General features: G+C 37.6%; 2 protein-coding genes across 6 annotated transcripts in view; both read left to right on the top strand.

The window, feature by feature from the left end:
* kank3 (KN motif and ankyrin repeat domains 3) overlaps positions 1–5,112 on the top strand; it is a 30,292-nt gene extending 25,180 nt beyond the window's left edge. For all 5 annotated transcript variants that reach the window (XM_047587072.1, XM_047587075.1, XM_047587076.1 and 2 more), the window contains exons 10-12: positions 45–245; positions 1,587–1,688; positions 3,244–5,112. In XM_047587072.1, coding sequence (XP_047443028.1) covers positions 45–245; positions 1,587–1,688; positions 3,244–3,306 — 366 coding nt within the window. In that variant the 3' untranslated portion in view covers positions 3,307–5,112. The remainder of the gene's footprint in view (positions 1–44; positions 246–1,586; positions 1,689–3,243) is intronic.
* Positions 5,113–10,741: 5,629 nt separating this feature from the next.
* Positions 10,742–12,455, top strand: LOC125009746 (GTP cyclohydrolase 1-like). The gene is made up of 6 exons (XM_047587922.1): positions 10,742–11,101; positions 11,337–11,446; positions 11,706–11,761; positions 11,845–11,876; positions 11,974–12,058; positions 12,182–12,455. The coding sequence occupies exons 1-6, from the start codon at positions 10,843–10,845 to the stop codon at positions 12,306–12,308; spliced, it is 669 nt and encodes a 222-aa protein (XP_047443878.1). The 5' UTR covers positions 10,742–10,842; the 3' UTR covers positions 12,309–12,455.
* The last annotated feature ends 5,329 nt before the right edge of the window (positions 12,456–17,784 follow it).

Here is a 17,784-nt window from a genome sequence, read left to right on the forward strand (position 1 = left end):
GTCCTACAGACAGAGATTATATCTATAATCTGTTACATTTGCAGGCAGGCCAGACGGCGCTGATGTTAGCAGTTAGCCACGGGCGTCAGGAGATGGTGTGTGCCCTGCTCGAGTGTGGAGCTGACGTCAACGTTCAGGACGATGAGGGATCTACGGCTCTGATGTGCGCCAGCGAGCACGGCCGAGCCGAGATAGTCAAACTGCTCCTGGAGCAGCCTGGATGCGACATATCCATTGTGGATAATGTAAGATGCTTATTTTTATTTATTTATTTATTTTTTTTGCTACATGAGGCTCAAGCCAATAGTTGGACTGCTGATTGTTGAAAACATCTGAATGATTGTCTCCTCTAGGATTCAGATTAATCTGTGCTCAGGAAACAGCTGCTTGTGGGAAATTGGTCCATGCCGTTTCCTCTACTTGTCACCTCTCTCTCTCTCTCCCCCCTTTTTCTTTGTTTTTCTCTGTTAGAAAGACAGACTGAAAGCTAAAGTGACACGATCAGATTAGTTTCATCTTCCTCAGACTCAAATCAGCGCCGCATACAGGAAACACAATCCCTGGGCTGCTCACAAGCCCCGGGGGAAGAATTAAAAAGCCACAGCCTCCCTCTTCATAGACTTGCAGATTGGGATACGGTGCCCTGCAGGCACGGCAGCAGTCCTCCGAACACACTCTAAGTGCTTTTTGGCAGCCGAATGAAAGATAAAAAACAAATAATGCAGTTTCTTGCATTTACACGTCTCAGCAGAACATGTGAGACACAATACTCTTCTTGCTTCTGCATCTGACAAGTCAAAAAAAAAAAAAAATGCACAGCCATGGGATTCTTAAGTGATTTTACAGTGGATTGGTCTGAACGCTTGAATAGAGGCCAGGCAGACAGATATTTGAGTGTTCACATCTGTGCCAGAATGAGTTGGCCATTTGGAGGAGGCAGCTCCTGGATTATGTTTCAGTGCAGCACAGCTGGACTGAAGAGGGGGGGGGGGGCATTTGGAAAAGCCCCTACCTCCCCAGTCCACAGAAAACACAGAACAGCATGAGAAACCATGACTGCAGCGGTGACTGTGTTATATACAGTAAATATTAAGTGGTGCAGTTCTGAACCGTATTTTAATTTGACGTTTACTAGAAATGTAAAGTTAAATACTTACAGTGTACTGTAAAAGTGCTTTACTGTAAAATCTAATCACATCCCAATCTGTAGGTTCCCCTCCTCTATCAGCATCAACCAGCTGCTCACACTGACCGTGGGAAAAATGCTTCACAGTCGGTCTTGTGAAGTTTCCAACATGACATAAAACCTGTTGCATAATGGTCCAAACTAAAGCGTAAATTTACTGTATGTTGTGACAGACGATACAGTAGCAGAGAAATGTTGTTAAGTTGTTGGGTGGTAATCACGGACGCATGAGGGCGAACACAGGCCGCTGGAACAACTGGAGAAAAGGAACAACCATGGATCATGCGGCCCATATTAAACTGTAAAGCTTTCTGTTCTGGTTAGTGACACTCGTGTTTTCAGGTTCAATGAACTGACTTCTTCCGACTCTCTCTTCCTCCCTCCCCTTCGCTGTTTGCAGGATGGCAGCAATGCTCTGTCCATCGCACTCGAGGCAGCGCACAACGACACGGCTGTGCTGCTCTACGCACATATGAACTATGCTAAGACCCAGACTACTGTGGTGAGTCCATTGTCCCACCCACCTTTTTTAACTGTTAAGACGAATGGGATTTTTGCATAAAAATGGAATATGATGCAATTTATTACAAAACCATCGTCATTAATTTTGAGCCAGCTGGAGTTTGGATCACATTTACTAGCCAAGAGTTGCTTATTAGCTGGCAGAGATTCAGTTTCAGGGTCAGTAGCATTGGATCTTCAGGTGAATTGGCATTTGAGAAGGCTCAAGTCAGTTCAGGTCACACTCATAACATAACTGTACAGTGAGCAATGACTCTTGTATTTAAAGAGGGTAGGATCGGTTCCACGGCAGCGCTCCAGGCTTTGGTTTGGGTGTGGGCAGCGCTCACTGAAGGTGCTCTGCTGCCCCCTTTAGTTTTTAGCAACTTCCTGCAGCTCTCGCATCCTAAACACAGCATTTCATTACACATAAATATTACTAACAATGACTGTAGCAATAACGTTTCTGATTCTTTGAGGTTAATTCAAAAGTACAATGTGTGTACTATTATTCAGTAGAGAAACTATCTATATATTTAGTATACACATTTTTTTTTTGTTTTCAATAGGAACATACATGTCAACACATGAGAAAAATAACAATTACAGATAAATAAATAAAAAGATTAAACAAATAAATATGAAATAATAATGCCACACACACAAAAAGAAAACTCATACTCAATAGTGTTAAAGATAATCTATTGTTTCTTTAGAAAGTTCATTAAGGGTGCCCACACCTTTTCAAATTCTTGTGCTTTACTCTTAATTACATAGATTAGTTTTTCTAATGAAACACACATCCGTCTCTCTAATCCAGGACTGTGTGGAGGATACTTCAGTCTCTCTCCAAGACAGAGCAACCATCCTCCTGGCCTGCAGGAGGCCAAAGTTGATCAGAGTCTTACACTTAGAGTTAATAGATAAATTGTCTGGTTATATCCCTAGAATACAAAGTTTTGCTAAGTAGGTTATCTGGATACTTGTGATTTTACTTTGAGTGCAGAAAACTATTTTTCAAAAGTCTACCAACTTGAGACATTCCCATACACAATGAATCAAAGTACCTTTCTCAGTCAAACACTTCACACATGTACGTGGAAAGGCAGGGGACCATTTATTGAGTTTCTCAGGGGTTGTGTATGTCCTCATCAGCCACTTATGTTGCAGTAGTTTCATTCGAGTGTTAATAGTTTGTGACTGAGCTTTTAAGCAAGCTATATATTTAGTGTATAGATTTAGAGTCTAATGAAGAATTCATGTATCACTCTAGTATTAAAAATACAATCTCCTGAGATTATTAGCTCAAAGCACACTACCTGTCAAAAGTTTGGACACACGTTCTCAAGGTGTGCAAACTATTGACTGGTACTCTGTGTTCACTTTACTCTATACATCTATACAATCTTATCAGTAGTAAGTTAAATTCTGAGGTCAACATATATAAAAGTGCTCTGTGACGAACATAGAACAAAAACATAGTTCTTATTTTTGATTGTGTACCCAAAACACTCTTGTTAAAACTGGACCCCCGTCCTTTACGTTGTGTGTTTCAGGGGAGTCCAAAGGCACAACCAAGGAGCCCCCCGAGCCCCCACAAGTCGTGGCCTGAAGACTGACACAGTCACAGCCGCTCACGGAGCAGCAAACGTAACTGGATCTGAGCTGTGAAGAGCTCCACTGGAATTTACTTAAATATATGTGTATTTATATATTGACGTATGTCCTTCATTTATAAGTATTGTTAATATGAGAATATTATTTTTCCATTGAATGGTTATATACTTAAATAAGCTGTTTAAATTAGGTCTCCAGCATTTGTTTTTTCTTTTTGTTCTGTGACTAAAGAGGAGACTTCACATTTATTTGCACTCCACTAATATTTTACTGTTAAAGGCAACACATGCCAGCAGCACATAATGTGCATAAACAAATATCCACAGCTGTTGTTTTATGTGTGTTTCTAAAGTGTCTCTTGGATCTCCACAAAGATGATCACATGAGCTCCTTGGACTGGGACATGCTTCTTTCTAGTGGTGGACATTGTGCCACTGGTTTGTGTTGCTCAGTGTTCTTACCTTCCTGTCCTGTCTGATGTGTAAACTTCTTTCCCTTCATAGCCTGCACTAACTGCATGTGCATTGTATGTTCATATAAATATATACATATATAAATATATATACATGTTTAAATATAGAATACCACTCAGAAGTTTTCTCATTTCATGTTTTTTTTTTTCCAACATTGTAACTTAGTACAGAAGATATCAAAACTGTGACAGACCACATATATATTTATATTGTAGATTCTTCAAAATAGCCACCTTTGGCGCAGTTTTTCCAACCCTTCAGTCAACATCATGAAACAGTCACCTAAAGTCACGACATAGTTTCCAGAACCCATATCAACCGGGTTTAGGTGGAGTGGTTGTGGAGGCCAAGTTTTCTTGGTCATGTAGCCCATTCATAGCTTTGAGGTGTGTTTAGGGTCATTAATTATGATCCCGCTAAACCAGATGTGATGGCTTGTTGCTGCTGATACTGTGGTAGCCTTACATTTTGAATAAGTCATTCGCACACCATCACACCTCCTCCTCCTCCTCCTCCATCATGCTTCATGTCAGGAGCCGCACACGTACAAACCATCCGTTCACCTTTTCCATGTTTTTAAATGGACACGGTGGCGGGAGCCAAAAATCTCTAATCTGGATTTATCGGTTTAAACTAAAGGTTTCTACTGGTCTGATGTTTATTTGTTGTGTTGTGGTTGAGGTAGTGAACAGTCTTATTCGACTGTGCTTCTAATCCATATTACGGCAAGAACCGCTCAGAAGTCCATCATTACGTTACGACATTAACATCAGTCTGGAAAACTTTAAGAACTTTGAATGTAATGAATTAAATGCCACGAAGAAAGGAAAACCAAAAGTAACTTCTGCTACAGAAGCCCACTAACCTTATCTATGCACAACACAACTGATAGTAGTAGTAGTACATTTATTTCGGTCATGTAAAAAAAAGTAAATACAATAAACAAAGTATAAAAGTAAAAAAACAAAAGCAATACATAACAAAGCAATATAATGCACTCTGACCAAAAAGGTGTAGGCTGAAGCATCAGTTTACTTTGCCACCCGACATGTCGTAGCTGCATGAGGCAGTCAGACAGGAAACACCACGAGTGTGACTGTCATCAAAGCAAAAGGAGGCTACTTCAACGGATCTAAAATATTCAACATATTCTGGTTTGTTTAACACTTTTTTGTTTGCTACATAATTCCTTATGTGTCCGTTCATTGTTTTGAAATCTTCAGTTTCAGTATTAATGTAAAATGTAGAAAATAATAAAGAAAAACAGTATGTGCAAAGCTTTTGACTGGTACTGTATATTCATGTCTGAAATAAAAAATTTATATAAAAGTTGAAGATTCTCCAGACACTTTTTTAAATGGCCAGTAAATCAAATCGAAACCATGGACCACAGCGCTAAACAATTATAGTTCTACCTGTTCACAACAACAGGCCACTACGGTCCATAATGTGCAGAGTCCAGGAAATGTTCACTTGATGCAGAGTCTTTAAACAAGCACAAAAATCAAATATATGGGCAAGCACAGCATTGTTTTCATAAAAATAATTCAGTATATATATATATATTTGATCACAAAATAGCATTTTAATAAAATGCTTAGCTTTAGACAATTTTACACTAATTGAAACAGTAATTAATTAATTAATTAAAACTGTGAAGCTGTTAATTAAAGCTGTGAAAGGTTTACTGATTGGTCATGGCAGCATTGTGACAGTCAGCAAGCTGGGCCTGCTGTGAGCTTACAGTCATACCACCTGATTACATGGTTAACAATATATTTAGTATATTTGGTGATTAAAGAATAAATGGACAAAGATTCAAAAATACAAACTTTGGATTTGGTTTCAGCAGTAGTTCAAGATGCAATACCACTATTTTAAGGTCAGGAGTTCATCCCTGGTAAAATGTCAACACGGTCCTTATTGGTACTCTGGTTTAATTTGTTAGGATTTACACAGAAAAAAACATAATTTTTCTAAAGCACTGGGCAGTCAGCCGGGAGAGCTTTCATCTTGTGTTGAACAGATACTTAATCTGTTACATAATTAAGTTTTAATAAACTTCTAATACTTGGATATTCATTATTAAAGAGAAACTGTAGAAAAAACATCTGCAGAAGCTCCCATTTTAACTTTTATTTATATATCCAAAAAGAGTTTTCTTTTGAGTAGCATAGACTTCATGTATCCCCCTCTGCTTTATAACCTCCAAACCTGTATATCTGAGTGTAGAGATGTTATGTTATAGAAGAATGTGCAGCCACCGGGATAGAGGCAACGTTGTTTCTGATGTTGCTGCGACGTTCTGCAATACAAGTTTTTAAAGGTCTCGACATACGCAAGACCACACAGGCACTTCAACATGTATATGACATTAGGGGCAAAACCTTCACACTTTCTTAGTGATGCACCTTCTGGAAATTATCCATGTGGTCACTGTCAACAGTGTCACTTCACACACAAAACACATTTCTGAAATTGAAAATTAATGGTATCATAATATGTTTCTTATACAATGCCAAAATATGCTATAAAACGTCATTTCACACACTGTGATGAATGTTTTCATCCATATCATTCCACTTGTTTAGTGAGATAAAGGATCTTAAGTCATGGTCATTACTGAAAACGTCAACACTGCCCTGTCACTTGAAATGTCAGGGAAATGTGATGTGAGTTCGTAGCAATGAAAAAACTAATCATTCAAAGAATCATGCATGCAGAACAAGTAAACCTTTAAAGTATTTAAAGTTGCTCGGTTACAACAACGAGACATTACGCAACACGCCCTTGTTTGACTGTGTGCTTGCCCTAAATTCCCTCATGTGGACAAATGATTAGGAGAATATGTTGACAGCTTGGTACATTTATAAAAATGGACAGCTATTATTGCTGTTATATCATCAAGGTATAATCTCTGTACAAATTTAATTTTACCTAATCCGCACTAGGCAGTGTATTTTCCATCTTCTATTTAAGTTTTATTGCTAGAAGGATGCAGTTAAAGACAATAACTTTTGTGTGACAAAGTAGATTATTGCTACAGGAGTGCTAAGGTTGTATCCACAGCAAAAGGCAGCAACAGTTCAAAACTTATTCTCATCATACAGTGGGGAAAATGATTTCCAAGTCTAGTTTTAGTGTCCCAATTCTGAACTGACTCCTGATCTGTGTGTTAATCTCTGCCACGCTGCAGACCTGATGACTTCCTGGTCCAGGGAATGCCCCCACTAGCTCAAAGATGAGCCATTATCCTGACGTATGTTAACACCACGACATTATCCTGACATACGTCAAAGCCTCAACCATCAGTTCAGTGCTCAAGATCAGCACCATAACATTAATGAATGACTTCACTCCCATAGGCATTAAGTGTTACGAAAAAATTGGTCATGGCTTATTTCCATGAATCCTTTCTCAAGACATTGGCCCTCATCAGCATGCATGATGGCTGAACTGCAGATGCCTCACGTGTATATGTGTCTCTCTTTTCCTGGACTTCTGTTGTCAAATCTTGGAATCACAAGATTGCTCTGTTAATACCGTACGCACTAAACTAAACTAACAATCATCAGATTCCACAACAGGTTTTCATCTCAAATCATCCTCGACGTGTGCACCCTTCAGGAATGTGTCCTGGGCCAGATCCAACTTCAATTTGGTTGAAAGAGTAACAACAAGTATTGTTTGTTTTGTGAGGAGTGAGATCCATTAATCCATTTGATGGCATAACAGCAAGTGTACTAGATGGACAAGCTGCTGTTGTTTCCAAACCTTGAATCATTTCTTTGTCACTGTATTTCTGTCTCCACCTGTTATATCTCAACTTTCTCCTGTTGTTGTGTCTCTACACCCGTTCCTTTACACTATTAAAAATGTCAGTTTTTTACAGATCTGGCAGTATATCAAGCTGTGCTAAATGTTGTGTTCATTTAAGAGGTAGTTTATTAACAGATGAATGTAAGTACATTGTATAACCGATGTTTCTTTAAAGCTCACCTGAACTATAAAACTGCAACAAGGCCAATAAACGTGGTGTTCAAATGGATTTTCCCCGGCATGTATACAATTTAGTTGGAGTTAAACTAGGCGACGCGTGTGCGCATGCTACACAATCGTTGCGCTGGCTATGACCCCGGAACAAAAACACCCAAGAAATGTAAAGTGGGATAAGGACCACATTCAGGAAGTCTAATTTTGAGCATTGCTCAATTAAACTGTTCATGAAAACGCACTGACGGAGGCATAGAAACCCCCTGACCACAATAAGGTGGCAATCCTTCAGAGGGAGGAACTTAAAAATAAAATTGAACCTAAAATAAGACTTCACACACTATAGTCAGTATTGTCAAGACTGGAAGTTAGTCTTTTAAAAATCGCTTCTCAAACTAATTTATAAAAACAACAGATATAGAGCTTTCTTTTTATTATTTATTATGGCTTGTTTTTTTATTTTCTCTCAAAAATCTCCTTTATTTAACTCCACTCCTCTCTCAAAGTTATTTATTATGTTAATTTATTTGGGAGAGCTTTGCTACTGCTTCAAAGTGATTGGATAATAGTAATGGTTAATAATGATTGGATGTTTACTGGCGGTTGGGAGGAGGTGAGATTCTGTATATAGTTGCAGTTACTTCTGTCAACTTGCAATATATTAATTTTGTGGGTATATTAAAATGTGCTTTCTCAACTTTGATTTGATCTGCAGGTTTAGCTGTAAACGGTAAATATTACATCTTTGCATTTCCATACATGAAAAACTAAAGCAATATTAGTCATGGTACCATTGTGACAATCAGCAACATGAAATGGTTCACATAGTACATCAACTGAATCTAGTGATGGTTTTCATTAGTAAATATTCTAGCTTTTCTTCTTCTAATCAATTGTTTAGTTTTCAGCATGTCAGAAAATGTGCATCTCAAGTTTCACGAGCACAAAATGACGACTTCAAAATTTGTTTCGGAACTAAATTCTCAATAAAAAAAAAAGAATAAAAATAAAACGGAGAAACATTGTGCAGTTAAACTAGGGAAGTTAAAATAATGGGATTATCAGCATAAAATGAACATGTGTCAGTACAACACAATACAATTTTCATATCAGAACGCATATTCAGTAGCGTACATGTGTAGGAAGACCAATTTGTGTTCGTAGGTGTGCATGTGTGCTTTCTGAAAGAAGAAATAAACAACGTAAGAATTAAGCATTTTGTAAACAACAACAAAAAACAGCTGGTTTAAGCAGATTCACATCCACAAAGTGGAAATGTGAGACACAATAGTACCAACAAAGATATACAACACACTTTGGATGTACACACACAGGTACTGAAATGTAACTTAGCACAGGTTTGGAGCATAGATGGAAGACAAGACACTAACTGGACTCAGTAAGCTTATCTAGCAAAAAGTCACAAGAGAGGAAAGTAAATTTAACTCTATTCATCTGTCACTTAAAATACTTACAGTTCTATGGATGCACACAGCAGTGGATACCAAAGTAGTAACACGCACATTGTATTAAAATTCAACTAGTTACTGGGGCGTCCTGAACAGTATCTTTATTCCCTACATTAGGGAGATGGAACATCCCAATCTGTGAGGGGTGGGCCAGAATACGTCCACGTAGTACACACATTTTTAACGGACGTATTAAAAGATGTGGGAAGATACGAGCATTCTTCTGAAGCACAAGACAGTCAGCAGGGTGAAGGTCAGCCTTGTGTTGAATAAATTGCTTAAGTGTGACAGAAAATGAACCGGGGCCTCAATACTCTGAATGTTCACACTTACACTACTCCCTGCATGTGAGCTAAATGCTGCCAGTGGTTTGAAACCACTGGCAGCATTATTGTACTTAAGTGTGGTCAATACTAGAATACTGCATTTTATTGCATTGTGGATGTGGAGGATTCTGGTAGCCTATGCAAAAGTTATAGCCAACTAGTACCACACTTAAGTAAAAATGAAATTACAAGTAGCAAATCAAACTATGCAAAATAAACCAGTAGGGTCAGGTTTAACTTATCCTATAAATATATTGTTGTATTTTTATATATATATATATGTATATAAAAAGATCCAACACCTTACGTCACTTCCATGTCTGATTCACTGTAACATAATAATTGTTTATCATTGTATGATATTAGGTATCTCTGTGGAACTAGCACACCTATCACATGAGGGAGGTCACAAAAGGACAGGTAGTTCTGTAAAAATGTAAACACTATGGGAGTTAAAAATACAGCTTTTACGTATGAGGCAGCCAGCTGTATTTTCATTGATAGTTAGAAATTTAAGCCAACTCTGTTTCACTGCCCCGTTTGACCAAAGCCTAGAAGAGAATGAACATTGTAAATGTGAGTGGTTCACACAGTCAAAACCAAAGCATGGGATCACTAGGTATTTGAGCTCAAATCACAGGATCAGTCAAATGGTGCACCGTGGTATTTGTTGCGAGACAATTTTAAATTGATTCATGTGATCATTATATACCGTGTCCTATCATACAGGGAATGATTAAGAGAGTATTTGCTGGGTTAAGAAGACAATTAATGCCAATAACTGCCCCAATATTTTCATACTGCCATACAGTGGCAATAATAATTAAAAAGTGAAATTAAACAATAAATCACAATATACAACCTTAAAAAAACAGCAACTTTCTAAAAAGAAAGTTAAGACATGTGTAGGTGCTAGTTGCTCCACATGGACACAACCAAATCATGAGATTTCTAGGTATTTAAGCTCAACTCACAAGGTCAGTCAAGTGCCGCTCCATGGCATTTACCGCGAGATCATTTTAAATTGATTTGTGTGGTCATTAGATACCTTGTCTGGATGTTAAGTTAAAGTTTAATCAGTGTTAAAATAGGGATTATGATAATTTTCTCGTGTGTGTGTCTTGAGGACTCAGTGATGCTGTAGCCTCGGGGTGTCTATCAGGAGTACATAAACCAGGGGATGTCCTTCCTGAGTCCACTGAGCAACCAGATCAACACTGAGCCTGTTTCATCGCGTCCTGCAGCGTTCTTCAGTGAAAGTCGTCCTAGTAGCCAGAATGGAGTATCACAATGCTTCAAAGACCAATGGAGTAACTCCTGAATACCTAAACATATGCAATGAGCCTAAAAATAATTCCTGCAGACAAGAGAAGGACGCTGCAGATGAGAACACGTTGTCTCACATTGAGACGGCCTACACCACCATACTGAGTGAGCTCGGAGAGGACGTCGACCGAGAGGGACTTCTACGTACACCACTACGTGCAGCCAAAGCCATGCAGTTCCTAACCAAAGGCTACAAGGAAACAACCCAAGGTGAGGACAGATTGCTCTTCATGTTATTGATGACTATCTGTAGCAATAACTTCATTCAAACATCAATACTTAAATACTCATGTTAAAATGTTTTGGAGTACATTTTGTTTTTACTGATTTATCCATTACAAGGTTAATAAATGAATAATTAGCAAAACTGTAGCAACACTGCCACTTCTGATTTTATTCTCAACTGTAACACAGGATGTGAAACTAACATCCACTCTCCACACAGATATCTTGAACGATGCCATCTTTGATGAAAACCATGAGGAGATGGTGATTGTCAAGGATATTGATTTGTTTTCTCTCTGTGAACATCATCTGGTGCCCTTCTTTGGCAAGGTAAAGCAACAACTTTCACTTAGAGACTTTCAAAAATGGATTCAAATTGAAAACTTAAAAACCTAAGAAAACATCCTTCAGGCTCTTGATTTGACTAAAAAAAGTACCTGGTTGAATTTATTAATATTGGCCTTTGTTTAATTACTATTTGCAGACACTGTTGTTGTGATCTGCCTTGTGATATATAGTGTATTTAATATATTTTGTATGAAACACACTGTTATTATTGGCATGATACCAATTTCTTTTAACGTGTCAGGCTCATATAGCATACCTCCCAAACAAGAAAGTGGTTGGTCTCAGCAAGCTAGCTCGGTAAGTAATTACACACACACACATGCAAGCAAACACAATGTAAATACACAAGTTTCATACTGTTCAATTAAATTTTCCTATAGAATAGTTGAGATCTTCAGCAGGAGGCTTCAAGGTAAACACAACTTGTGTTTTAGTCTTATTTCTTGTATTTTTGTTTGATTTATTTTCTTTAAGGTTCCTTCATATCACGTTGTTACTCTCTCCCACAGTTCAGGAGCGTCTAACCAAACAGATCGCTTCAGCCATCTCTGAGGCCCTGGAGCCTGCTGGAGTAGCAGTGGTGATTGAGGCAGCGTGAGTATTTGATCTTGGTTTTTCACGCTCGTTGGCATTAAATGTGCCTTGAATACATCAGAGTTACTTGAACAACACAATGGAAAGTCTCTATAGCCATTTAAAGAACCTCTTGCATTTCAGTCACATGTGCATGGTGATGAGAGGTGTGCAGAAGATGAACGCCAGCACCGTTACAAGTGTCATGCTGGGAAGATTTCATGATGATCCAAAGACCAGGAAGGAGTTCCTCGACCTCACAAAGAACTGAAAATGTTTACTCAATAACACAGTGAAACAGACAACAGTACTGGCATTTAACCGCTTACGTGATTTGTTTTTATTTTCATCAAAATAAAATACAAAATGCTTCACTGTAAGTTTACATATATAATAAAGATAAAACTGAATTATTTTACTCAATGACTGTGTCTGTGTTCTTAAAAAACAATATGTAAAATGTTAAATGCAGGCTGAATAAAACACTTTTATAATAACATACGTTTTGGATTTATAATGTCAATACACATAAATGTCTAATATGACAAATAATGTTATTATTGGTCTATGACATTAAGCCACATTATGGGTAATTGTGAATAAAAGGAGAACTAGAGACCAAAGTATTCACAATCCTTCATCTGCCGAAGCAAAGGAGGGTTTCACCCTCCCTTCGTTAGGGATTACTACCCAACAGTTTATCTGAGAGCCCTTGTGTGCTGGTATAATCCCTCTTACCAAGCCAAATGGCCCTTTGAGTTGACTTCATTTGATACACTACTTTGTTTGTCAGGGAAGAGAAGGAACTCACAATGAATCAGTGGTTAAATATCTCACCTAAAGTATGAGTAGAAACATTTACAACTCCAAAAAGAGGTCAAACGTCTCACATAAACCGGCATTAAAGGACAATGGACTTATCCTGGCCTCACCTCAATAAGCACGATTGTTCAAATAAAATGGGAGCTTATCAGTTTCGATAGACCACTAAAACAATACCTTTACACATATTTACAACTCTGTAAAGATCTGAGCTCTTTTTTTATTAGTATACTTACTTACTTATATATACTTACTTACTGATTCTTATAATTCAGGAGGTATTTATGGTCTCAAGGAATGTTACAGAGGCATCATATAATTTAATAAGGACATTACAGCCCAAAGTTAAGATGGGAGGGAGAATTTAATATTAACCTGAATAGACTTCTTTTGGAAAAGCGTGCTTTAATATCATATGATTATATTAATATTATATGATATTATATGATATCTGACAGGGTCAATCATGATGATACCTGTTTTCCTCAAGATTTTTCTGGCAGCGAGTAAAAAGCCCATCACAAAAAAATGGCTTAAGATAAACTTCCCTACGACAGGTCACGTTATCAACATTGTTGATCATATACAGTTTATGGAACAGGTCACTTACTCCATATACTCATGAAAAGACACTGGAGAAAACAAAGCTGAGAACATTGTGTGTTTATTTAGTCATAAAGACGAATATATCCTCATTTTTTGGCAATGCCGTGTATATTATTTTATTTTTTTTCTTGGAAATCTAACTCAGATCAGTGGAAAATCGCATAACTTTGTATTCTTTTTGTATACACATTAAATACAAAGTGGTAATAGATTGTGACCCGAGTCCTGACCTGGGCTGAGAGGCCCCCACACCAAGGTGCAGAAAGCCTAACCACCGAGGCCAAAGGGACCCTAAGGGACGGTGCCCCCATGGGCAGACAGGAACAACCCCGAGCGGGGACGATAAAAGGTGGTAAGACATTGAAACAAGTAGATAAAAAATGAATAAAAAGATAGATAAAGTAAATAAATAAAGTAATAAAATAGTAAATAAAAAGTTGAAACACCAATAAAAACTAGTTATAAAAGTAAATAAATGTACCATATAAAAGTAGGCCACATAAAACACAAATAAGATAACTAAAAATCCAATGTGATTAGATTTGATGAGAAAACTTTCCACTCTGCTAACTTGACCGAAACCATGATACTTGTACCAGAAGATGTTCTGTAAAACTATGCATAGCGAAATCGTATGTCCTTCCTAATATTGTCTCTCTTGATTTTATACTCAGCTGTAACATAGGATGTAAAACTCTCCACAGATATCTTGAATGATATCATCTTTGATGAAAACTATAACAGGATGGTGATTGTCAAGGATACTGATTTGTTTTCTCTCTGTGAACATCATCTGGTGCCGTTCTTTGGCAAAGTAAAGCAGCGATTTTCCATTAAACACTGATTTATGTGAAAACTCAAATTCCCAATGTTGTTTTTTTGAAATCAATAACATACTGATTATACGTGCATCCCCAGTTAGCACTAGCTAGCTCAGATTCCTGTACTGTATGCTAATAAATACTGATATCATATATGGTGCAGTAGAATATTTTAACCGCTTCTGTCTGTAATGAATCACCATCATTGTGTCAGAGCCATGAACAGTGTGTGCTCATGATATGGGGAAACTGTATATATTTTGGATGAAGTTGTGGAGTTAACTTATTATTTCATGGCTTTTTCATGGCTCACCTTTGACCCTATAAATACGTCAGCATCTGTAACATGTGGCGACTCCTTCAGTATTACAGTTCTCAAGAGGCCGTCCACACACATGCACACACCATAATGATTCAAGGATCTGTCCATCAGCACCACACAGATATCAGAAATGACAAGCAAGTGACTGTCTGTTAAAGAAATTAACAAATGATTCATAAATAGCAGCATCCTTCAACGACGGAGCAATGTATTCTCATATAAAATAAAGTGACATCCAACATCAGATCCAAACTAAATCCAAATATCTAAAGAAGCCCGTTAAATTAAACACAAACCCGATATAAAGACGATGTAAATTCTGCTTTGGTCTAGCCAGATGAAACTTCAATTTAAGCAAAAGCAATAACATCAAAGAAACAAAATTAAAACATTGCACTCTTACTTATGGCTTTTTCTTTTTAAAATAAAAACTGCAGTGGATCATAGTAAGATTTCATGGCGTTGGTGTTTGACATACAGTGTTGCAGAACACAACCAAAACCAATTATCAAATGAAATGACTTGGCGGCCCATTCAACACCGGGCCGTGGCCCAAAGGTTGAGAGTCAGGGCTCTAGGGGACAAGTGTTTATAGAAGATGAGAAAGAGAACAACCACAGTCACAGTGGTTTCTCATCAATGAAGACACCTCAGTGTCTTTTCCTTTTTAAGTGATCAGTTTAAATAGCAGAATAGCAGGTGAAACATATGCATGGGAAATGCTCTTAAATAAGCGGTCCTTAATGTGACTGTGGATGCACTGTATGTTCACACTACCATAAGAATGCATGTGTCCCACACCAACTCCAAATGTGATCTGAGACTGGATCCCTCGAACACATCCTAAATGTGTCCTGGGGGTGTTTAGACCTGTACTTTATCTGGCCATGTGCCATCAGATTACATTTTAAAATGTTATGGCTACAAAGGAGACCCTAACTCACCCAAATTTAAGTCATAGCTCCAAGTTCTGATACTTCACTTTCTGACTGACTTCATGGTAATGTTTATTTATTTATTTGTATTTCAATCACATGTGCATGGTAATGAGAGGAGTGCACAGGATGAATGCCAACACTGTAACAAGAGTCATGCCGGGACGCTTTCATGATAATCCTGTGACCATGAATGAGTTCCTTGACCTCACAATGATGAAGTGAAGATGTTTAAATGAGCCGGATGTTCAATAGAGGAAATTCATTTGTTCAGTACTGCTAGTGTTTTGATTTTGTGGTCTATTTCTAGTTGCTTTGAAAGTAAAATGTTTGTTCAACTTTTTTTTTTTTTTTTACTGTCACTTTTGTTTTAAAACAGACAATGTCTTTTTAATGCGTCTACATTCAGAATGACAATCTTTTACATTTTACATGTGATTTAGTGACTATAAGTGGATCATAGTTTTAATAAGATTTGAAACATCAATTAGAGTTTCATTTCTGTTTATGTGTTCACTAAATTGAATTGGTGAAACAATATTTCTGACCTCCTTCCATCTAATCATGACGCCATTAAATCTACGTCAACTCAACAGCTGTTGAGCTGTAGTGAGATAAATTCAACAGCATAAGCTGTAAACAAAATGACTAATTATGAGATTACCAAACATAATAATCTGTTTAAAAGCAAGCGATTACTCTCTGCACATACATCTTATGTAAGATGCGAGAGGCACTGGATGATGCAGGGGACTGGATTTGAATGAAATCAAGGGACTGTAGCTTGATAAAATGATAAAATAAAACTACTTCATTCTGTACCTTATTCTGTATAGTTTAAATATTTTAGATTAAAATAATATAATACAATATAAATTATAAAAATAAGAGGATGGAATTGATACCAACAGCTTTGAAGTCATGATAAAGATTTTGGATTTAATGCATTATATATTACGTACAGGGACTTTTTGTTGTTGTTGTTTCAATATTACTAATTATTTTGTATCAGCTTTATTAAGTTCTAAAAATATAGACAGGAAAGATGTACTGTGAAAAGTAAATTTGTGTACATATATTATCGTTGTATAAAGACTCTAACCCCCATGGCAACCGTACCTACAAAATATAAAAGTCATACACATCTCAACCCAACATAATCTGTGCTGCCAAACCCTAACCTACCTATGTAAACCGATGTCACAATTCAAAAATGACCTGAGGCAAATTGATAAGAACCATCAGATGTATGACAGAATATTTCTCATTAAAAATAAACAATAAATACAGGCTACTCGACAAAATAGCATAGATTCCCGAAGAAGTAACATGTTCTGAACGTGAACGTGCGGCTACGTCACCTATAATGACGAATCTACAGAGTGGATCCATCTCATTTTCCTTCTCTGTCTGTTGCTCTAGCTGCACTGGCAGGACTATCATAGACAGAGCTGGGTCTTCTGTCTGTTTTGTCTACAGCGCTCTAACGTTTTTTTTTTTTTTTTTTTTTTTTTTAACCAGTTACTTCCACACCACTTCTTTCATTATGCTGATCTGTGAAGTGGAACGTAACGCTGGCGGAGTTGAGAGGTCAGGGGCTCCTGCTGCCTAGATACATACAGTCTAATATTAGAACATTTCCTTGATTTGTTAGCGGCATCTCTGCTGGCTGCTGAGCACATGGCAACAGGCCGACCAATAGGATTTCAGGAGATTGCTAAGCCCCTCACTCTGTATAGCAACAGTGGCATCCTTCCCTTATTTATTTAAATAGGAGTTTTTTTTTTCCCACCGACTCATTCTCATGCTTCTGTCCCCCCACTGTGCATCCAAACTGTGCTCTCAAACTGTGAAAAAGAGTTACAGTGCGAAGAATAATCCTGCTCTTTTACCTGCAGAAGCTCCAACATCTTCACAGTATTTATAGATTTTTTTATACACATTTTATAGGTTTCCTTTGGATTGCATACCACAGATCATTGGAGTTTTTTTTCCCCCACTGCATGTGGAAGTAAAAACAAAGTGGACAGCGTCATGGAAAATGCTTGATTTTTTTTATGAGGTCATGAGATCTATGGTGAAGAGGAGACGAAAAAAAACCACAGAGGAATGACAGCGAGAGAGAAAGTGGACTCAGAAGGGATGGACAACAACCAAGTGGAGAGGATCTTTAAAAGATGGAGGACACAGGAGGAGCACTTGTATGGGATAGGAGGAGTAGGGGGTGGGGGGGTGGAGGGA

This window comes from Mugil cephalus, chromosome 6, assembly GCF_022458985.1.
Source record: "Mugil cephalus isolate CIBA_MC_2020 chromosome 6, CIBA_Mcephalus_1.1, whole genome shotgun sequence".
Taxonomy (NCBI): Eukaryota; Metazoa; Chordata; class Actinopteri; order Mugiliformes; family Mugilidae; genus Mugil; species Mugil cephalus.